The sequence below is a fragment of the Phocoena sinus genome, chromosome 10 (assembly GCF_008692025.1).
Source record: "Phocoena sinus isolate mPhoSin1 chromosome 10, mPhoSin1.pri, whole genome shotgun sequence".
Taxonomy (NCBI): domain Eukaryota; kingdom Metazoa; phylum Chordata; class Mammalia; order Artiodactyla; family Phocoenidae; genus Phocoena; species Phocoena sinus.
Genome location: NC_045772.1, coordinates 8,406,634 through 8,429,549, shown reverse-complemented (window position 1 = coordinate 8,429,549; position 22,916 = coordinate 8,406,634). Strand labels below are relative to the sequence as shown.

General features: G+C 46.0%; 1 protein-coding gene across 2 annotated transcripts; it reads left to right on the top strand.

The window, feature by feature from the left end:
- Positions 1-4,258: 4,258 nt before the first annotated feature.
- ADSL (adenylosuccinate lyase) lies at positions 4,259-21,030 on the top strand. Of its 2 annotated transcripts, XM_032644764.1 has the most exons (13): positions 4,259-4,477; positions 7,906-8,109; positions 9,814-9,858; positions 10,395-10,474; positions 13,908-14,079; positions 14,294-14,340; positions 14,939-15,029; positions 15,445-15,514; positions 15,660-15,807; positions 18,172-18,262; positions 18,886-18,975; positions 19,378-19,554; positions 20,900-21,030. In XM_032644764.1, exons 1-13 carry the CDS (start codon positions 4,307-4,309, stop codon positions 20,984-20,986), a joined length of 1,473 nt encoding a protein of 490 aa, XP_032500655.1. In that variant the 5' UTR covers positions 4,259-4,306; the 3' UTR covers positions 20,987-21,030. The 2 variants fall into 2 exon arrangements, with proteins under 2 accessions (XP_032500655.1, XP_032500656.1); XM_032644765.1 differs by lacking the exon at positions 9,814-9,858 and having other exon boundaries at positions 4,269-4,477.
- The last annotated feature ends 1,886 nt before the right edge of the window (positions 21,031-22,916 follow it).

Sequence of the window (22,916 nt, the reverse complement as noted above, 5' to 3'; positions counted from 1 at the left end):
GTAATTGTCTGCTCAACATTTTGAAACACCTGGATATCTTAATGGCTCTGCAAACTCAATAAACCCAAAAGAGAAGTCCATCCTGCCTGCTTGTCCCTCCTCCCACCCCATGGTAAATGGCATTGCTAGCCTTTTAGCAATAAAACCTAGAGACCTAGGAGGATCAGTTGAGTCTGCCCCCTTCCTTACTCCCCATAACTAACCCATCACCAAGCTGGATTGACTGCACCTCTTAATCTCTTCCTTTTCTTCATTTCCTCTGCCACTTAACTTCCTTTGTCCAGGCTAGATCATCTACACCCCTAGGTCTCACCTAGTCCACTGCATTAGCCCAACTGGTTTCTCATTTGGCATTCACTCCAGTTCCCCACCCCCAATCCCTTCTACACACAAGAGCTGAGATATTTTTCAAAACATAAATCTGATGAAGTCATCCTCCAGCCTACAACTTTTCGTGGTTTTCTATTGCTTAGAATAAAACCCTAAATATCCTTATTTCCTACCAGGTTCCCGTGGTCTGCCTTCCACCTGCTCCTCCAAATTTACCTCCCTCTCTTTTCACCTTTGCCCTCTCCACTCAAGCCTCATCAGCTGACCACTATATCCCAGTGCCTAGTACAATGCTTGGCACACACTAGGCACCACTGTGAAATGAACGATCCTCATGAGTAACAGAATTTAAGAAACTAGGTATTTTAAAAGCCTGAAATAAAAACAAAAGGATAGATGTAAAATTCCCGATTTAGGGACTTCCCTGGTGGTCCAGTGGGTAACACACCACGCTCCCAATTCAGGGGGCCCAGGTTCGATCCCTGGTCGGGGACCTAGATCCCACATGCATGCCGCAACTAAGAGTTCTCATGACACAACTAAGAGTCCACATGCTGCAACTAAGAAGTCTGCATGCCGCAACTAAAACACCCCATGTGCCACAAGTAAGACCCAGCACAGCCTAAATAAATATTTAAAAAATAAATAACCTTGCCCTATATTAGGTTCATTAGGTTTATAAATAAATAAATAAAATTCCCGATTTAGAGATGTTGCTTTAGATAACACTGACAACCAGCTGCAAGTGTCTAGGTGGCCTTTGAAGATTAAGAACCAAAATTTTGGGGACCTCCTTGGTGGCGCAGTGGTTAAGAATCCACCTGCCAATGCAGGGGACACGGGTTCAAGCCCTGGTCTGGGAAGATCCCACATGCTGCAGAGCAACTAAGCCCGTGCGCCACAACTACTGAGCCTGCGCTTTAGAGCCCGCGAGCCACAACTACTGAAGCCTGTGTGCCTAGAGCCCATGCTCCGCAACAAGAAAAGACCCCACTTGCCGCAACTAGAGAAAGCCCGTGCACAGCAACAAAGACCCAACACAGCCAAATAAATAAATTTACATTTAAAAAAAAAATTTGGAGAAACCTGTGGACTCAGAAGATAAGACTTGCAGACATACGGTTTCCAAGGGGAGTAAAGGTGGGTTAAATCTTGAGGAAATTCCCACCACTTCCTTTTCCAGGAGTGTGAGAAGGAAGGATCGTCAAAGAAAGAGCAGTCAGAAAGGGAGGAGAATCAGTATACTTTAGTTTTCAAAGCAGGAGGGAGGGGTTGTCAAAAATGCTAAATATTTCAATCAGCCAAAAGGGGTGACTTAATACAGGAAAAAGGAAAACTACTTGACTCAAAAATCAAAATGATTTAAAGATGTACATTGGGAAGCTTGCTCCCGGTTACCTGGCCTATCCCGTTCCCTGCGTGTCCACCCCACCCACCTCCACATAGCCTTTATTAGTGATCCTTTATGCAAATAGGCAAACAGATTATGGCAAAGGGACTTCTGAATTATTAGAGGAAGTTCCTGGTGATCAATGAGTGCGGTTTAGAGGAGACGAGAGGGCAGAAGCTGCATCACAGTGCTAAGGAATAAAGAAGGGAGGGGAACAAACGTGTTGAATACAGGAGCCCCAGACACTGAGCTAGGATGTCACCATCTATGTCACCTGCCTTTGCTCCTCACTCTACACCTGCGGGTCATGAGCCGTATTTCACAGGTAAGAAGACCCAAGTGCCAAAAGATTATAGGTCATCGCCCAAGTCACACAGCTAGTGACATCAATGCCAGTTGGTGAAGAGGCGGCCAGAAAGAGCTTTTGTGTTAAGGGGGTAACAGCAAGTGAAGGTGTTTCTATAGTGGAAGAGATATGTGCGTTTAAAAAAAAAAAAGAAGGGAGGCAGAACTGGACAGATTCGATAAAATAATTGAAAGAGAAAGATCCTTTCCTGAATGGAGAGATTGGAGACAGAAACTCCTATTGGAGGAGGAAAAGTAACAGCAAAGTACAGCAGAGCCGGGAGAGAGGCTGGAAAACTGAGGAGACAGTAGTTTGCAGTAGTCACCGTGGAAAGCAAGGAGAATAAACTCAGCACAGCACAGCAATGACAGCCCTGGAAGTTGCAGGGAGTAGTCATCTTCTTTCCAGAATTGTCTGCCCTCATCCCCAAAAGCAACCCTCTGCAGCTCCAGAGGGAGGTAGAAGATGTGGGTGCTAAGCCCAGGTAGCTGATGGGCTTCTCTGATGGCCACAGTATTCTGGGATTGGTGCTGCGGTCCATTATGACAATTCTGAAGCCCAGGTGGAGACATGAAGGATCTATGGCATGAGGACACTGAAGGATGTGAGAGGCTGGGGGAAGAGGAATGGCAATGTCAGGATCTAACTTGTATCTTGGCGACTGTGGGCCTTGTTTCCCTTTGTGTGCTAGGCTCCTTTGGGCAGCATTCACTCACCAAGCGAATATTTACTGAGCACCTACACTACGTTAGGTCCTGTGCGGGATCCACCTGCCAGGGATACGGGGGACCAAGGCAGGCATGATCTCCACCTGCACCGAGTTTGCCATTGATGGGAAAGGCCAACAACACTGAACTCTGGTGAGAGTTATGAGAGACCTATATGAAATCCCAGAGGTGGGGAGGGAGAACACTTACAGGGGTGGTCCATGAGTTTTTGAGTAAATCGTGAAAATTTTAAAGCAGGAATGGAAAGGCGACAGGAAAATAGTTATTGTCAAAGACAAGATCTTGGAAGTCTTGAGTTCTAATCAGCAGCTTTTAATATTCCTGAAGTATTATGGTTACTGGGAAAGGGGCCATTCACCTCAGCAAACAAGCTGAGAATTCAAAATGGACCTCCCTTCATAGTGAGACACTCAGAAACAGGTAATTTCAAAGCAGTATAGGACCTGCTACTGTAGCACAGTACCTTTGAATCTGGTAAGAACCATGAGCCTGGAGCCTATCCCCCTGCACTTAACTCCTAGCTCTTGCCCTTCTACATGAGCAATCTCAAGACACTCAACCTACCCATGCCTTCGCTTTGTCATCTGCAAAATGGGGATCATAATAATGGCGAGCATTTACTGAGCACTTACTCTGCACTGGAGAGTAGTATATTATTTCATTTAATAGTACCTTAACAACTCAGGATCCTCACATGGATGTAATGAGGATCCCATGTGTAAGGCACTCAGGACAGTGCCTGATGCCTAGTGAAACTTACATAAACGTCAGTGGTTTTATTATTAGTGGCCAACCAGAGGGAAGAGTGGGACCATCTGGGCCTTACGTAAGACGCAGTGACAGAGAGAAGTGTTCCAGGACGGGGGAATGCCTTCACCAAGCCAGTGGTGTGACCCGGCACGGTGTATGCTGGGAACTACACAGCGTGATGGCTCAGAGTCAGAATCTGAAGTCGGGCGGCTCCATTTATTAGCTGGGCGACCGTGAGCAAGTCATCGGCGTCTATGAGTCTCAGTTCCAGCGCTTGCTGAAATCCATTCTTACTGCACTTTCGCGCAAGGGGCCTACTTGGCCCTCAATAAATGCCGGTTTCCCTTGGGCATCTTCCTTTCTCCTCAGAAGCGCGCTGGGGTCAGGCAGGCGGTAGAAGCGTGGGAGGGATTAGGCGACAATATAATAGCAAACACAGAGGGCTTTCTAAGTGAAGCAGACATCGATCTGATGATACCCAATCCTCACAGGAATCTTAAAGGCGGGTCTTAATGTACCTTTTTTCAGATGGGGAGACTGAGACGCAGAGCTGCTGAGTAACTTATGAAGCGCTAATCACGTTTCTAGTAAACCAAGAGAAACTCCTTAACCGTCAACAACCAACCGCCGAAACTGAACAACCTTGAGGACTCGGGTCTCCCGGAACCCCGGGGGCGGGACCAAGCGGAGGGTGTTCCGCTCCCGGACTTCCGCTTCCGTCCTCGGGTCCCCGTCTGGCCTCGGCGGGGTCGTGTGTTCGGGATGGCGGCGGGGGGAGACGGTGGCGGGCGGGAGGCGGCCTGCGGGCACGACAGCTACCGCTCGCCGCTTGCCTCCCGTTATGCCAGCCCGGAGATGTGCTTCGTGTTTAGCGACAGGTACAAATTCCGGACCTGGCGGCAGCTCTGGCTGTGGCTGGCGGAAGCCGAGCAGGTAAAGTGCTCCGGAGCTGTAGGCGGGCCCGGCCCCGCACGTGCCGGGTTGGGTGCCGAGCGCCGGCTGAGCCTCCGGAGGCAGCCTCCCCGTTATTCCAGAGGAGCAGAGGCCCCAGGAAGCCCAGGGCAGGAGACCCGGAAGCCGCCACCTGTTGCCTCACGTGTTTTAATCATCGAGGGTTCGAGGCGCACAGGGGGCGGCAAGAAGTGCAGTTACCCGTTTCAGGGAGTATCTTGGCGGTTTCTGCAAGAGTACATAGCCGAGCGCTCGTTCCGTGCCGTTGTGCTCGTTTCTGTACACGTCTTTCCCCCGTTAACCCGTAAAGACTTTGCAAGCTAGGTGGTGGTTTTCCCACATGGTAGGGAAGAAGACCAAGCCTCGATGATGCCCAGCGCGTTATTTGCTCCTAACCATTGATAGCGGAACCCGGGTGTGAACCCGTGTCCCGTGCAGAGCCTGACTGAGCGCTCAGCCACTTCGCCCTCCACGGTGCCTCAGTGTTGTCTGAGACCGGACCGTCACTACAAAATCCATGTTTCCTGGGCCACCGTTTCTGCTTCTCTCTGCTGCCGTCTGCCTCTGGGGAGGGAGAATCAGGGTTATTAAATGAGATGTATGGGTTCTCTTATAAGAGCTGCATGTAGACCTATTTAGCCCAACGATTTCAGAAATAGCTACAGACGGGCCTTTGCAGAGGAGCTGAAGGAAACTGAAGGTGATCCACAGAGCTGTAAAGTTTCAGAGGAAAATGCCACAACAAGCAAGATGGCAGTACCCAAATGACATTTAGTAAACCTGGAAACAATCTTGAGTACGTGCCTAGGACCGAGGTACACGGTCCCCAAACAGGAAACTTTCTTCTTAGATTTTACCCCCTTCCTATCACTATGCTCAAGAAAATAAAGTAGTACAACACTAGCAGACAGAATGCTCTGTAATGGCCTGTATGGAAAAGAATCTAAAAGAGAGAGATATATGTATATGTATAACTGATTCACTTTGGTGTACACCTGAAACTAGCACAACATCGTAAATCAACTATATTCCAATTAATAAAAAAAAGTAGTAGACAGTTCTACAGTGCCTGCTATGTGTGTGCCTGGCAGTTTGAAGATTAAAAATTAATAGTTTACTAATCCTCAAAACAATTCTTTACAATAAGTAACTTATTCCTGTTTTACAGAGGATAGAATGGAGGCACAGAGAGATTTCATAAACTGGGCTCAGATAACAATAATAGATAGTAGACAAGAGCATTAAGTGTGTTGTGGTTTGTTATGTACTAGCATGTACTCTATTTTCTGTTTTACTTAGTACTCCATGTAGATAAGGGTGGTGGCACTCTTAAGATTTTGCCACTCAACATAGCTAGTAAAAGCTTCAAGCTGGGATTGAAATGTAGAGTCCGAATATGTGTCCTTTCCTCTGCCCAGTCTATATATACATTGCCTGAAATGCATACAATTTTGATATCTTCTGAGTTTGGATTATCTATTAGCTACGTTGTCAAAATTAACAGCATAAATTACATCATAATTCAGTAGTTAAAAAAAAAAAACTTGAGCGATGAGAGATTAGGAGAAGTGCTGAAAATTAGGAGTAGGGAATAAATTTTGAGAAGACACATTGCTTGGGGATAGGAAGCATTTTGGCCACGCTGCCCCCTGCTGCTTTGCTTTGGGAGGAGCCCTGAGATGTCATGTCTGATGACTAAAAATCCAAGGCAGCTTGGCCAGATGTGGCTAGTGTGACTGAGGAATTGAATTTTTACTTTCCTTTTTTTTTTCCGGCTGGGCTGAGCGGCATGTGGGATCTTAGTTCCCCCACCAGGGATCGAACCTGCGCCCCCTACAGTAGGAGCTCCGACTCTTAACCACTGGACTGCCAGGGAAGTCCTGAGTTTTTACTTTTAAATTTTTACTAGTTTAAATGTAAATAGCTACATCTGACTAGTAGCTATCATCTTGGCCAAGGTAGGTCTTAAGATGTGAGCCCCTTCCCAGGGCCAGGCCTTGGGGCTTTCAAGTGAGGTTTGGATAAATTTCACCAATGTACATATTCAATACTTGGCTCCAGGGTTCTGAGCTGCCTGTGGGCTGCCAGCTATTTTTTGTCAGCCTGATTTTTTCAGTGATAGATGAATGTAAGATGTTGATGTGTTTATTTTCTCATTTGTATCTCCCGGAATTGCTTGCTTTTTTTTTTTTTTTAATTTATTTATTTTTATTTTTGGCTGCGTTGGGTCTTTGTTGCTGCGCGCAGGCTTTCTCTAGTTGCGGCGAGCAAGGGCTACTTTTTGTTGTGCACGGGCTCTAGGCACGTGAGCTTCAGTAGTTGTGGCACTCAGGCTCAGTAGTTGTGGTACACGGGCTTAGTTGTTCCGCAGCATGTGGGATCTTCCTGGACCAGGGCTCGAACCTGTGTTCACTGCATTGGCAGGCAGATTCTAAACTGCTGCGCCACCAGGGAAGCCCCGGAATTGCTTTCAGTGGCACTGAATTTTCTGCACATAATTTGTTGGCAAAGACACTAATAGCATTCCTAATTTTGGTTTCTCTGGCTAAATCCATCTAGATCAAATGTAAAGCTGTGGCCTGGATGCTACACTTTGGGCACTTATGTGCCAAGCACTAAAGAGTAAGCAATAAATACCACAAAACTCTTCTCTCAGAGAGTGTATATACGTTCTAGAGGGGAGAGACAGGCTAATAGATTTGTAAAAATGTCATGTGGTGATAAGTGCTCTAAATAAAACCAGGCTAGGACTTCCCTGGTGGTGCAGTAGTTAAGAATCCACCTGCCAATGCAGGGGACATGGGTTCAAGCCCTGGTCCGGGAAGATCCCACACGCCGCGGAGCAACTAAGCCTGTGTGCCACAACTACTGAGCCCATGTGCCACAACTACTGAAGCCCACGCGCCTAGAGCCTGTGCTCCACAACAAAGAGTAGCCCCCACTCGCCACAACTAGAGAAAGCCCACATGTAGCAGCGAAGACCCAACACAGCCAAAAATAAATTAATTAAATAAATTAAAAAGCAACAGGCTAAAGGGATAGATAGAGAGTGCACAAAAGAAGGGTATTTCACATGGAAGTCGGGAAAGACCCCTCTGAGGAGATGGCGTTTGAGCCCAGAGACCAGACCTGTGAGGGAGTGAGCAGAGACGTAGGGACAGAGGGAACAAAAATCAGGATTGCATTGTTTTATATATTGGAGTTCCCTTAGAATATAATTTACCATGATTCATTTAGAAAGTTGTCTCCTTCTCCCCATGTCCTTTTAGTTTAGTTGCCCCAATTTTAGTTTAAGAATTGGAAGGTAGGGCATAAATGCTTAACATGAACCAATTTTTTTTTCAGTGTCACTTCAATTCAAATAATTGTGCTACAAGAAGTTATTTTATTTTATTTTGCCTGTTCTGCAGACATTGGGTTTGCCTATCACAGATGAACAAATCCAGGAGATGAAATCAAACCTGGACAACATTGACTTCAAGATGGCAGCTGAGGAGGAGAAGCAGTTACGACATGATGTGATGGCTCATGTGCACACGTTTGCCCACTGCTGCCCCAGAGCTGCTGGCATTATTCATCTTGGTGCCACCTCCTGCTATGTTGGAGACAATACAGTAGGAGCCCGTGATGTTGTTTTGTTTCCGCTTAGACTCAGTGTTTATAATGCATTTATAAATTTTCTTTGATTTTGTCCATTTTAGGAAGCGACTCCATAGATCTTAGGATCTCAGTGCTCAGGAATTTTCTGCTTTTGGTATCCTTCCAATCTAAACTATAAGCCCCTAATGACCTCCATAAAATGAGACGTATAGACACTGCCTATGCATTGGTATGCTGGACGTAAGCCGAGATCTTAGCATTTTAGTGGCCAAAGTAGTTTTCCAAAGGGATTTCCTTTCCAAAGTCCTTTTTACTCTTTGCCAAGACTTCTGAAAAAAAGAAATAATTACATTATAATTCTTAAGTCCTTTAATTAGCAAAAGTGTCTCATAGTCAAACACGAGAAAGTAACAGCAAACATTTTCCTAAGTTTACTAGGTGCCCAGCACTATTCTGAGCACTTTCTATGTATTACTTCATTTTTTCTTCACAAAAGGCATAAGAGATAGATTCTGTTATCTCCATTTTTAAATAGCTTTATTGAGGTATAATTTAATACCATAAGTTTACCCATTTTAAAGGTACAGTTCAGTGAGCTTTAGTAAATTTATGCAATCATTCAGCCTCACCACACTCCAGTTTTCGAGCATATCCCTCACGCCAAGAAGTTCTATTTTGCTTGTTTTACAGTCAATCTTCACTCCTGCTTCCAGTTTCAAACAACCACTGACCTGCTTTCTGTGTCTATAGTTGTGCCTTTTCTCGAAATTTCATATAAATGGATTCAGAATATGTAGTCTTTGGCTTTGGCTTTATTTTCCCCATTGCCACAGATGAGGAAGTGTAGAAGTTGAAGAACTTGCTCTAGGTTTTGCAGCTGGAAAGGATTCAGGCCTGGGTAGAGTGGCTCCAAAGCTCTGCCCTTATTGCAGGGCACCCGTGGGACTAGAAGTTAGAATCCAGATACACTTGCAGTTCAGAAAGAAGCCGTAATTTCTAAGTTGCCCCAAGTAACATTTTTTGTCTAATGTGGTACGTAATTAAAGGCATCGATGTGTAATTGGTGAATCAGATAATGGGAGAACAACAGTTCTCTAACTTGGAGTATCCTTTTAAAATGACCCAGCATGTAGTTGGGCTCAACAATTACTGTCTCATAAACATGTGTTGGAGTTGCCTGCAACACTTACATCTCCTAAACCCCCAGGAACAGCTTTAAATTTCCTAAACCTAGATCTTGTAGTTCATGACTTTTTTTTGTTAGCAATGATTGACCTGAAAAAAAGGGAGTGGAAACTAATGAGATGTGCCTTATGGATTTTTTTTTTTTTTTAACCCCTATGTATTCTTCTCAGAAACGCAAACACTAATCTTCGGGAAGGTATAAACCCTGTTGACCTGGACATCTTTGCCGTATTCACGATGGGGCATACCCCTTATCATTTTCCCGTTCCATTAGATACCACATAAATAGGGCTTTGTAAGTATAAAGCCTTTGTGCTTATAGATTCCAGTCGTACTGCTCTCTAAGTTGGTGTGCTTTTAAAACAGTAATCAGAGGAGAATTTCTGTCAGCATCTTCTGGCTTGCACAGTGTGTTGCTGAAAGTGAGATAGGCAACTAGGTTAGAAACCCAGTGGTGATGGCCAGAAAGTGTCATGTCATAATGTTGTTTGGGCAAAGCCGATTAATGTAAGATCACTGCATTTCCCTTGCAGGACTTGATTATTCTTAGAAATGCATTTGACCTGCTTTTGCCAAAGGTAAGAAGTTGACAGAAGTTTCTTACCAGTCCTAAGATTCCCTGTGACAGGAGATGGGCACCACGATGTAAAGCAGCACAATGTAAATCTAAATAAGTTATTGTTTACTCAGATGAGTGATCCTCGATCTAACCTGTATAACTAATTATGTCTTCTTGAGCTAAATCACTATATAAGTTAATGCTTTTTAAAGCATAGCCTTTTAAGTGAACAAAGTGTAACCAGCAGCACGTGGCTGGAATATGTGGGTCAGATTTATGATTTTGTCCTGTTTTTCTTCATGAACGTGCCAGTGGTGGTAAAACTGTGCAGAAATAATTCGTGACATTTTAGGTAGTCAACTCAGTTTCTGAATGTTGGTTAGTATGAACTCTTCAAGGCACTTTAAGATACAAAGATGAAAATGAAAAAATATGGCTTCTGCCTTCTGTGAGCTGGAGGTGTAATTGTATATGAAATTGTCTCCAAGTTTAGTTCCTGTTTATGCAAGTGCTCAGCCTGAATTCACTCCTTCTCGCACATGGTCTTCCTTGCAGCTTGCCAGGGTGATCTCTCGGCTTGCCGACTTTGCCAAGGAACGAGCTGATCTTCCCACCTTAGGTTTCACACATTTCCAGTAAGTGAGAGGGTTACCTCTTGGGAATTGGGCTTGTTTATGTGCATCCAGCTTCCATGTATTCCTTCAGTTCTCCCTTCTGCATGGTAACCTGGAGGTGAGAAATCTCAAAACATAAGCACTTGGGGTGCCTGTGAGGAATGAACCTTATACCTACCTTAAAAGCTATACTGCTTAGAGAGTAAATCTAGTGGTTCGTTTCACTGGAAAATATGTATACAGAAAGTATTCTTTTTTTTTTTTTTCCTTAATTTAATAATCTAACACTTCTGGTATCTCCTTTGCCTACAGGGAGATCTTTTAGGGGCAAGGAGGAGGTTGGAGAGCAGATCCTGTTTGGGTCACAGGGCCTGATCCCTCCTTTCCCACTCCAGGAATCCAATGCTGGTTAGTAGAGTCAGCCCAGATGGTTTTGCAGGTTAGGACAGTAGACAGCTAGTTGGGGTAACTATGAAGGACCAGAGTTTTAGATGGGTACCTTCCTGCGGCATGAGCAGGAGGGAAGGAGGGGCTCTCCCAGTTTAGGCCCCAGGAAGGGGGAGCCTCTGATTGCTCCCTTCTTGGATCTGTTTCCACTCTGCCTCTCAAGCAAGTATTCTTGATTCAGTGATTCCATTCTTTTTTTTTTTTTTTTTTGCGGTACGCGGGCCTGTCACCGTTGTGGCCTCTCCCGTTACAGAGCACAGGCTCCGGACGCGCAGGCTCAGCGGCCATGGCTCACGGGCCCAGCTGCTTCGCGGCATGTGGGATCTTCCCGGACCGGGGCACGAACCTGTGTCCCCTGCATCGGCAGGCGGACTCTCAACCACTGCGCCACCAGGGAAGCCCTGCCTTATGTTTTAATGGGGTGTTGCTATGGCAACAAGGGTATCATCCCCTGTAACTTAGGAAAGCCTATTGAGTTTAATCTTCCTTAAAATTAGAGCCTTCATTATTAGTAGCAGAAACCAGAAGGATTTGTTCCTGTGAAGGAGTCAGTGCTCAGTGTGTATGGCTGGGCCATGACAAATATTGCATTCTGTGCTGGCTCCATACACACCTAGCGTCACCTGCGCTGCAGCTCCTCTTCTCCTGCATCTTTTGGAGAGTGCTCAGGGAATGCAGGCATTCCAGTATTCCTCTGGGGATGGATTCATGAGAGATACCTGCTGCCACAGTTAGCAGCCGTTAAAAACTCAGAAAATGGTATTGCTGCGTAGATATGACCTCAGAATGTGTGAGTCCCTGCAATTGAAAAGAAACAGCTTTATTGAGATATAACTGACATACCATAAAATTCATCCATTTGAAGTATACAGTTCAATGGTTTTTTGTATATTTACAGAGTTCATGCAGTCATTACCAGTATATAATTTCAGAATATTTCCATCACCGCCCCCCAGAAGACCTGTACCCATTAGCATTCCCTCCCATTCCCCCATTCCCCCCATTCGCTAGCTCCTGGCAACCACAAATGTGTTTTCTGTCTATGGATTTGTCTCTTTTAGACACTTAGTTTAAGTCGAATCATATAATATTCATCTTCTTGTGACTGGCTTCTTTTCACTTACCATAGTGTTTTCAGTGTTTATCCATGTAGCATGTGTCAGTACTTAATTTATTTTTACATTATCTATTCACCAGTTGCTGGACATTTGGCTTGTTTCCACTCTGTTGCTATTATTATGTATAATGCTCCTATGAATAGGTCCATGCAACTGTATTTTTTTCTTTGCTTGTACCAATAATCTAGTAGCAGAAGTTAACAAGGAAAACTACCATAAGATTGATTTGGGAATATGCGTCCTAACTTTTGATGTGTATACTATAGACATTCCTAGTGGGGTGCCTTGGTGTCGCCAGCTGTCAGTCTCATTAGCCTAATAGAAGAGAAATCCCATACGGAGTAGGCTAGGTCATCTAACAGAACTCTGACTTTATTGCAGTTTACGCATAATTGTTTTATGTTATAAACAGACATGCAATAGATTGATTTAGACCTCAGACTGACGACAAAGCCATTAGCTATTATGTTAGAGTCCTCTGGTTGTGTGTGTTTTGGGATTATTCTCCACAGTTTGACTGGGCTCTTCATTGGATCTTTTTTGTTGTTGTTGTTTTATTTTTTTTTTATTTTTGGCTGTGTTGGGTCTTTGTTGCTGCATGCGGGCTTTCTCTAGTTGCAGCGAGCAGGGGCTCCTCTTCGTTGCGATGCGTGGGCTTCTCATTGCGGTGGCTTCTCTCTCTGTGGAGCACAGGCTGTAGGCCTGCGGGCTTCAGTAGTTGCGGTGCATGGGCTCAGTAGTTGTGGCTTGTGAGCTCCAGAGCGCAGTCTCAGTAGTTGTGGCACACAGGCTTAGTTGCTCCGTGGCATGTGGGATCCTCCCAGACCAGGGCTCAAACCCACGTCCCCTGCATTGGCAGGCGGAGTCTTAACCACTGCGCCACCGGGGAAGTCCTTCTTCGTCAGATCTGGACTCTTTACATAGCGCTTTCTTTACTGTCAGTCTAGAGTCACAATCTCCAGTATCGTCATCCTTGTTTTATTTTATTTTATTTTTTATTTATTTATTTTTTTTTTGCGGTACGCGGGCCTCTCACTGTTGTGGCCTCTCCCACTGCGGAACACAGGCTCCGGACGCGCAGGCTCAGCGGCCATGGCTCACGGACCTAGCCACTCCGTGGCATGTGAGATCTTCCCATGTCCCCTGCATCAGCAGGTGGACTCTCAACCACTGTGCCAGCAGGGAAGCCCCTTGTTTTATTTTTTGATAGCATTTTAAAAATGAACAGTTATCGGGCTTCCCTGGTGGCGCAGTGGTTGAGAGTCCGCCTGCCGATGCAGGGGACATGGGTTCGTGCCCTGGTCCGGGAAGATCCCACATGCCGCGGAGCGGCTGGGCCTGTGAGCCATGGCCGCTGAGCCTGCGCGTCCGGAGCCTGTGCCCAGCAACGGGAGAGGCCACAACAGTGAGAGGCCCGCATACCGCAAAAAAAAAAAAAAAAAAAATGAACAGTTATCTTGTTTGTTTACTTGTTTACATGATAATATGAGCTCCACTTGTCTGTTTTGTTCTTTGTTGTATTTCCAATACCAAGAACACATTAGATGCTTGGCAAATGTTTGGTACGTGTGTATTTCTTGCCAAGGCCTGGGGACAAACAAAACAGACATTGTCTCTGCCCTTATAGTGCCTCTTGATGGTGAAGAAAGAACTATGCTAGTAGCCCTTTAGTTCTATAACCTTTGAATATTTATAAATGACATTGAATTTGCTTAACTTATTTGCTTAAACTTTTTAGCTCTTGTTTTGTCTTCACTGGTTTCTCTGTCTCTTACTTTAATTCTTGCCCTTCCCAGAGGTAGCAGTGATTATTAGAAGAAGCAATGAAGGTTTTATGAAATAAGTCACTGGTTTGAGACCTCTCTGCGTTCTCTTTGGGTTGTTTTCAGGCCTGCTCAGCTGACCACAGTTGGGAAACGTTGCTGTCTTTGGATTCAAGATCTTTGCATGGATCTCCAGAACTTGAAGCGTGTCCGAGATGACCTGCGCTTCCGAGGAGTGAAGGGCACCACTGGCACCCAGGCCAGCTTCCTGCAGCTCTTCGAGGGAGATGACCAAAAGGTATTCTGAAAGTGACCTGGGTGATACAAACTCAACTGTAGGAGCACCAGAGACAAAGCTGACCTCCAGGATGGTAGGAGCGATTGAACCTGGAATGGGTGGAGTCTGGACTGGAAGCAGGTAGTGAAGGCCAAAACCTGGGCAGGATGACTTGTCAAGATATTCTCCTACTAGACACACCTGAATTTCTATAGGGATGTCTTTTCTTTCCAAGGTAGAGCAGCTTGACAAGATGGTGACAGAAAAGGCAGGATTTAAGAGGTAGGTAAGTGGGAAAAGTGTTGGCCTCCTTGTTAAGTAATGAAAGATACTATTCCTCTAGATTTGACCTTAAATTTTTTTGTTGTTTTTTTAAATTCTTTCTCTGTCCTTCCGCCCATTTCCTTCCATCTCTAACCTGGGTTTTATTCTTATAGTCTGGATTCTATTATATTTCTTATAATTTATAAGAAAAAAGGAAGCTGTTTAGTTCTGAGTTCAGTAGAGTAGCCTTACCCGTATTGTTGCTGTTTTGTGTTTTACTGAGGACCTCCGATGGGTTGGTCTCAGTCTGGCTATTTGCAGTGAGGGCTACAGGCTCCCCCATGGCTCCTTGCTTCAGGCACTTCACTGGACTGCAGCAGGACAGAGGCTCGCTGGACCGTGTTTCCTCCTGGGGTCAGGGCGGCTGTCTGGGTATCAGTAAAAAGGGTGGAAGAGCAGTTTGTTCCTGGAGCCACATATCAGCGAGGTCCTGGGCTCAGTGTGACTTAGCGCTCCAGTGGCACCAAGCTTTCGCTCAGTCTGTTTTTGCTCATTTGTTTGACACAGTCACATTTTGGAATATTTTCACGTGAGACTCTTTTCTATTCATTACTAGGGCTTTCATCATCACAGGGCAGACCTATACACGAAAAATAGATATTGAGGTGCTGTCCGTGCTGGCCGGCTTGGGGGCATCGGTGCACAAGGTGAGTGGTGGTAATAATGGGAGTGTTGGACGCCGCAGATAGACCCGCCCAGCCTCACTTCAACTTCATTGTGGCTTTTGAGAGATGTCAGATATCACTCATAGCAATTTGGGGCTGGTCAGTGAAGCCTCTTAAGTGAAGGTGTGTTAAAAGGAAGGACTAGTTTCCATGTTCTCATTAAGTTCATCTTACCATTGTCCGTCCGTGATAATCCTACACAGTGTTTCACCAGAACACTCCGTGCTCCCCGAATGCCAGCTCTTCAGGAGCTGAGAGGAGTCTCCCTCGGGGAGGACATGCTGCGCTTCAGCTCGGCGGGCTCCCAAAGAGCTCACCTCCTCCATCAGTCCAGTCCCTGCCCCAGACCCCACATACTAAGAGTGTGGGTGATGCCTGTGCTCCTGCTTTTCCCCAGATTTGTACTGACATACGACTCCTGGCAAGCCTCAAGGAGCTGGAGGAACCCTTTGAAAAACAGCAGATTGGTGAGTGTTGTGTGGAGACCTGGGAACACCGCGAGATGCCAGGAGGTCCGCGGGCGCGTGTAAGCAGTTCCACCAGGAGCGTGCTCGGCCGTCCACTGTCCCCTGAGGTCTTCCTGCCTTTGCTTCTTCTCCTTTACATGGACAGGCTCAAGTGCAATGCCATACAAGCGGAACCCTATGCGCTCGGAGCGGTGCTGCAGCCTGGCCCGTCACCTCATGACCCTTGTCATGGACCCGCTGCAGACAGCATCTGTGCAGTGGTTTGAACGCACACTGGATGATAGTGCCAACCGGTCAGTGGAACGGGGGTGTCACATACAGCAAGTTGTGGGAGGACCAAGAGGGGCCTGGAAGCATCAGGACTTCATGAGCATCTCTGTATTCCCTCCTTGTCCCTGAGGAGCCTGGAGTCTAATAGGGAGGCAAGAACATAGAAGGAAGAGTGTGATATGTGTTCGAATCAAAATATATACAGAGTAATCCTTGTGGGGGCAAAGCGGAGGGAGGGGTGGTGGAGGAGTTGAGGGAAGCTTCACAGAGGTGATGCTTTAGACTTAAGAAATCTAGGCATTTTTTAACATTTGAGACAAGATTGGGAGCACGTATAAAGGCACAGAGCAGTAGAAAGAACAGTTGGGGGAGTTACTACTAGTCCGGTAGCCCTGGAGAATGAAGTCTGTAGCAGGAGATGAGGTCGGACGTGCTCTTGGGTAGCAGCCAGTTTATGAAGGGCCTTCTAGGCCCTGAAAAGGAGTTCAGATGTTGCTCTTTCTTTTTCTTTTTAAGTCTTTATTGAACTTGTTACAGTATTGCTTCTGTTTTTCTTTTATGTTTTTTGTGGGTTTATTTTTGGCTGTGAGGCATGTGGGATCCCAGCCCCCCGACCGAGGATGGAACCCGCACCCCCCGCATTGAAGGCGAAGTCCTAACCGCTGGACCTCTAGGGGAGTCCCAAAGATAACTGTTCTGAAGGCAGGGGGATGTCAGGTGTGGTGTCTTGACACAGCAACATCTTAATTAGTTATGAGATGGGTCAGGAGTAATTTGTAGTTACTAATAAGGTACCAGCATGCACGTGATTTTCTGCTTTGTGTATATATATACTTATTAATATTCAAAAGCAGATTCATTACCCTAGTTTGCTTGTATTCTGCTGGAATTTCTTGAGAGGAATTGATCAGAGTTAAAGCTAGGTCTCTGGGGTGTGTGCATATTCCAGGGTTTATGGGAATAAAACATGTGAACTCATTCGGAAGTCAGCCATTGACTGTTTTTTAGCAGGCTGTGACCTAATCAGATGTGCACGCTAAAGTACCCTGCACCAATTTGGAGAATCAGTTGTAAGGGGACAGAGAGCTGATCAGAACAAGTTAGGAGGCTACTTTAAAAATCCAAGTCCAGGGGCTTCCCTGGTGGTGCAGTGGTTAAGAATCCGCCTGCCAATGCAGGGGACACGGGTTTGAGCCCTGGTCCGGAAAAATCCCACATGCTGTAGAGCAACTAAGCCCATGAGCCACAACTACGGAGGCTGTGCTCTAGAGCCTGCGAGCCACAACTGCTGAAACCCACACGCCTAGAGCCCGTGCTCCACAGCAAGAGAAACCAATGCAATGAGAAGCCCACACACCGCAACGAAGAGTAGCCCCTGCTTGCTGCAACTAGAGAAAGCCCACGCACAGCAACAAAGACCCAACTCAGCCGAAATTAAATAAATAAATAAATAAATTTATTTAAAAAAAAAACGAATCCAGGTTCTTCCCTGGTAGGTCCAGTGGTTAAAGCTTCACCTTCCAATGCAGGGTGTGCGGGTTTGATCCCTGGTCTGGGAGCTAAGACCCCACATGCCTCACGGCCAAAACACCAAAACAAAACAGAAGCAATATTGTAACAACGACTCTAAAGTCTTCAGTAAAGACTTTAAAAACGGTCCACATGAAATAAAAATCTTTAAAAAAAAAAATCCGAGTACACACTGGCACAGTGGCCATGTAACTGGAGAGGATGTGGATATGAAATCGATGTCGGGTGGGCTGGCCTTGGCGGTTGACTGGAGTGAGAGTTAAGATGGTGACGGGGTGCTGGTGCCATTTCCCTTGTCAGGAGCTACAGGGAGAGGAGGCGTGGGGTGAGGTGGTGAGCAGCAGGCAGTGGAAAAGTGGCTGAATGCAGTTCTGGGTCTGGGGAACCTACAGATCAGCCAGGTGGAGCTCTCCAAATGGGTATGTGGTCTGGTGCTTGGGCAAGTGGTCTTAGTCAAGAGATGGTAGATTTTTTTTTTTTTTTTTTTTTGCTGTACGCGAGCCTCTCACTGTTGTGGCCTCTCCCGTTGCGGAGCACAGGCTCCGGACGCACAAGCTCAGCGGCCATGGCTCACAGGCCCAGCCGCTCCGCGGCATGTGGGATCCTCCCGGACCGGGGCACGAACCCGTGTCCGCTGCATCGGCAGGCAGACTCTCAACAACTGCGCCACCAGGGAAGCCCCAAGAGGTGGTAGATTTGAGGGTCATTAGGATATTGGGGTAGTTGAAATTGTCCAAGTAGCACATCTGGCGTGAGAAATCAGTAGCAATCAGGGCAGCTTCTCGGGGCATACCCTCCATTTCATGGAAATCGTTATTTGCTTGAAGCGATAACTGAATTGGCTGTTTGTTTTCTAGACGAATGTGTTTGGCCGAGGCATTTCTCACTGCAGATACGATACTGAATACGCTGCAGAACATTTCTGAAGGCTTGGTGGTGTACCCCAGAGTAAGAGGCCTCCGTGAAAAAGCACAGTATGAGGGAGGGGTTGGAATGTGGCGGGGTGGGTGGCCTTCTGCTCTGGAGTGAGCGTGTTGGAGGAGCTGGATTCTGGTCCAGTAGGAGCTCTTCCCCAGCAGAGCTCACTCTTCAGGTTGTGGCATAAGCTCTAGGGAACTAGGTCTGTGGGTTTCACAGACATGTTTATAGAAGAGGGAAGAAGAAGTGCTTCGAATTGGCTGAAAATTGTCCACCAGCGAGTCATCAGCTCTGCTGTGACGGGCAGAGTAGACTGCTCCGTTGGTCTGTTTGTGAGTACCTGAGGCAGGTGGGTTTGTTCCCATGCTGTACTTGGCTCCTAAAGTCAGGCACTGAAATTGAGCAGACTTGAGGTTTTAGGAATCATTCTGATGAAGCAACTTTGAAAAGTTTACTCAAGTCAATATTCCTTTTTAAAATCAAAATAATACTCTGGATTATGAGAAAACTGAAAAATAACAGTGTAGCATAAGACAATCCATAGATATGGTAGTTCGTGTCCCTGCTGTGTATCGTTTTGGTCATAGCTGATGTCCTACTGTGTGTATGACCTTGTAACCTGAGGCATCCTTCTTGGTGCTTCACTCGTACAGGTAATTGAGCGGCGCATTCGGCAAGAGCTGCCTTTCATGGCCACAGAGAACATCATTATGGCCATGGTGAAAGCTGGAGGTAACCGCCAGGTTTGTAACCCCTCATGCTCCTGGGTAAACAAAGTACACCTTAAGTCCTGCTTTCTCCTTCCCAAAGAAGGATGGACGAAGCTGTCTCTGTTACTACCTTCAGTCATGGTATTGGTGCAGAACAGTGACCATATGCTGCCCTAGAACAGGCTTATCTTTGGAGGGTGATGGCGGTGAACTCGGTTTATTAAAAAGTGAATTGCTTAATCACTTGTAGAAAAGATCCACTTTCAGTGAAGAAATTAGGTCTGAATTTCCATAGGAAATGCTGGGAATTGGGCAGGATACAAGGGCAGATGGTTCATGAAACTTTGGAGGAGGCCTTTGCTCCAGCTGCTATAGACAGCATGGACCCTCAAATGCCTGTCACTAGCAAGCCAACCATACTCCTTGTCTTCCCAGGATTGCCATGAGAGAATCAGAGTGCTCTCCCATCAGGCAGCTGCTGTGGTCAAGCAGGAAGGGGGTGACAATGACCTCATAGAGCGTATCCAGGCTGATGCCTACTTCAGTCCCATTCACTCCCAGTTGGACCACTTACTGGATCCTTCTTCTTTCACCGGTCGTGCATCCCAGCAGGTAAACATCAGAACACTTCTGTGGTGCTGCAGTCTTCCCCAGGTGCCCTCTTTGTACACTGCTGGGTGTACAAAGAGCCTGCAATATTATCTATTAATATAATGTTTCTGCTTCATGGGAGGTATGCTGAGAATGGGGCTAGTTAGAAAGAATTCAGAGTAGGTTGCTGGCTAAAATTGAAAGATTTGGTTGTTTTGAGCTGCCTTAAGTGTTTCTCCCAGTGGATTTCTCTGAATTCTCTTTTGGTCTGGAGCTGTGGTGTAATGGACAAAGACTGGGTTTTTACTGTCAGGTAGATTTGGGTTCAGTCTTGACTGCCTACTTTTACTGGCTGGTAGGATAGAGATACATATCTCAGAGCGTGGACTGAAAGGCCTAGCTTGGTGCATAGTAACTATTCAGTAAATGTCTGTCACTTTTCCTCTTTGGCCTTTTGGAGACTATGGGTTAATTCAAAAACGTTTATCGAGTACAGACTAGGTGCTCAGATTGTGTTTGGCTGCTGTGTTTAATTCTGGTGCTTTAAAGATGAATAGATAATCCTTATCTTCAGGGAGCTCAAAACTTAATGGTGAAGGCTTAGAATACCAAGCTACACGTGCAGGAATTGAGGGAAGCACATCTTTTTGGGGATCACAAAGGAGACAGCCCTAGATTAGAAGAAGTTAGGAAAGACTTCTTGGAAGACATGACATCTGAGCTGAATCTTAAGGACAGGTAGGAGTTACTTGTAGGGAACACCAGGGTGAGAGGAGATGGCAAATGCGTGGACGTCCAGCATAAGAGAGAGTTGCCAGATTATCAGGTGCCCTGGAAGCAGTTAGGATTTGAAGTAGAAGACAGACGGGAGCTTATCATTTATATTCAAGTCACTCTGGTGTATTGGATTTGAAGGACTTAAACTGGAGGTCAGGAGACCAATAAGGCGGCTGCTACAGTGGGTAAGCAGTCGGTGACGAGGGCTTTGAGCCAAGGCCAGGGTACGTGCACACGGGGCACAGGTTCGAGGGCTGTTTAAGATGTTAGTCACTTGGAAGCTAGTTGAATGGGGAGGAGGGTAGAAGCAGTGCTGATTTTAGCTTGGGTAAACGGGTGGAGAATGGTGAGACCAACTGAAAGGACACAGCCAGGCTGGTTTGTGGGGAGGGGCAGCCTGGTGGGCCTGATGGGGTGAGCTGCCTGTGTCTAGGGAGAGATTTCTGACAGGGAGTTGAGAAAAATAGAAGCTCAGTGGTGGCATAAAAGTTTATCAAATAAGGTCTCAGTGTTATGAATTGACATTGAAAAAAGGATTCTCAAAACTTAACGTGTTCTTTTGTCTTGCATTTGCTTTCTTCTTTGGCAGGTACGGAGATTCTTAGAAGAGGAGGTGCATCCCCTGTTAAGACCATATGAAAGTGTAATGAAGGTGAAGGCAGAATTATGTCTGTAGAGTTGGAAGAGAATTAAACAAAAAACCGTTGTTGGCTCTGTTAACATTTTTTGCCGAGTCATAAAAACTGTTACTCTAGTGCCTTATTTTATCTCAAGAATTGTTACCATAGGGACTTCCCTGGTGGTCCAGTGGTAGAGAATCCTCCTTACACTTCAGGGGACGCGGGTTCATTCCCTGGTCAGGGAACTAAGATCCCACATGCTGCGGGGGCACCTAAGCCCTCGAGCTCATGCGCCTCAACTAGAGCACAAGTGCCACAAACTACAGAGCCCACGCACCCTGGAGCCTGTGCGTCACAGCTAGAGAAGAGAAAACCCACACGCCACAACTAGAGGGAAGCCCATGCGCCGCAATGAAAAATCCTACATGCCTCAATGAGGATCCCGTGTGCCGCAACTTAAAATAATAAATAAATATTAAAAAAAAAAAAGAAGAGTTGTTATCGTAAATTAATACAGCACTTTTCTTTCCATGGTGCTTTCACATTTCTCAAGTTTGCAATGCAGAAATAAATTGCATTGTGGTTGGACTCTTTTTCACGGCAACACAAATTTTCGTAATAAATGTAGCTTATAGTTTGCACTCTGCTCTTTCAAGGCATATTTTCCAGCTAGTCTAGTCCTTTTTACACGTTCCCTTGATTGCAATTGCAAGATGGTGAACAAATTCCTGGTCCTCTCTTCTGAAAGTGAATTTGATCTAGGCCTAGCAAAATAATCTGGATTCAGTGATTCATTATAGCTGGATACCTGCATTTCAGTTGTATCTGATGAGAATAAGTAATGAAATTTAGAGCTATGGTAAATTTTCAGAGAAAGCTGATGTGATCATCAGGCTTAGCTGAAGTTGTGCCCAGCTTCACTTGATCTTTGGTTAAGGCTTATATATCAAGGACATGCTAACTGGCCATACTGATCTCATCAAGGCGTTTGACAGTCTCTGGTCCTGATAGCTGGTTGAACCAGCTGCAGCCAAAGGTGAGAGAGTGATCATCCACCTGGAAGGAGAGCAGTAGTGTTATGACATAGGCTTCTATCCTTAGCCCTGCCTATTGTGCATGTTTATTCAGCATAGATGAAAAGGAAGAAAGCTTATTTCTCAGATTTGCAGATGACACAGAACTAGGACAATTAACCAATACGTTTACTTGGTAAGATAGCTTAAGATCTCACTTAACCAAAATAGATTGAAACGATGTGGCCAAAATGAAGATAAAATTAAGGTAAATGTAAATAACTTCAATTCAGTATGAGCCAGAAGTAGTTGCCAGTGAGGGAAGACAGTTTTAGGTTGTGTTAATGGTAGTGTAGCGTCCGGAAAAGGCACGCTGTTCCAGACCCGTGGCCTTATGTTCTATTTTGGACACCCAGTCTGAGGAACAGAGATAAACTGGAGAGCCAACCTCCAAGGAAGCCCTTGTCACATGAGGAGCGGTGGAGTGTTAGGGCACCTGTCTTGTAAGAAAACTTGCCATTTCTTCAAATACCGTTGTGAGGAGGAAGAGTGACGCAGCTGAGACAGTCCATACACATGGTTGAGAGTGAAGCAGAGGCATCAGAGCTGCTCTGAGTTGGTGCTTCTCCTCCCCCCCCCCCCGCACCTCCACCCTTGGGTCACCTAGTGGTCAGGAGTGGGAGTGTCGTGAGGGAGAAGAGGCAGAATCGGCCCCAGTTGTATCAAGTCAAAGGCAGCCTGAGTGAAGAACTCAACCTGTGGGGAAGAATAGGAGGTGATCCTTAAAGACAAATTTTTAAAAAAAAAAATTTTTTTTTTTTATTTTTTTTGCAGTACACGGGCCTCTCACTGCTGGGGCCTCTCCCGTTGCGGAGCACAGGCTCCGCACGCGCAGGCCCAGCGGCCACGGCTCACGGGCCCAGCCGCCCCGCGGCATGCAGGACCCTCCCGGACCGCGGCAAGAACCCGCGTC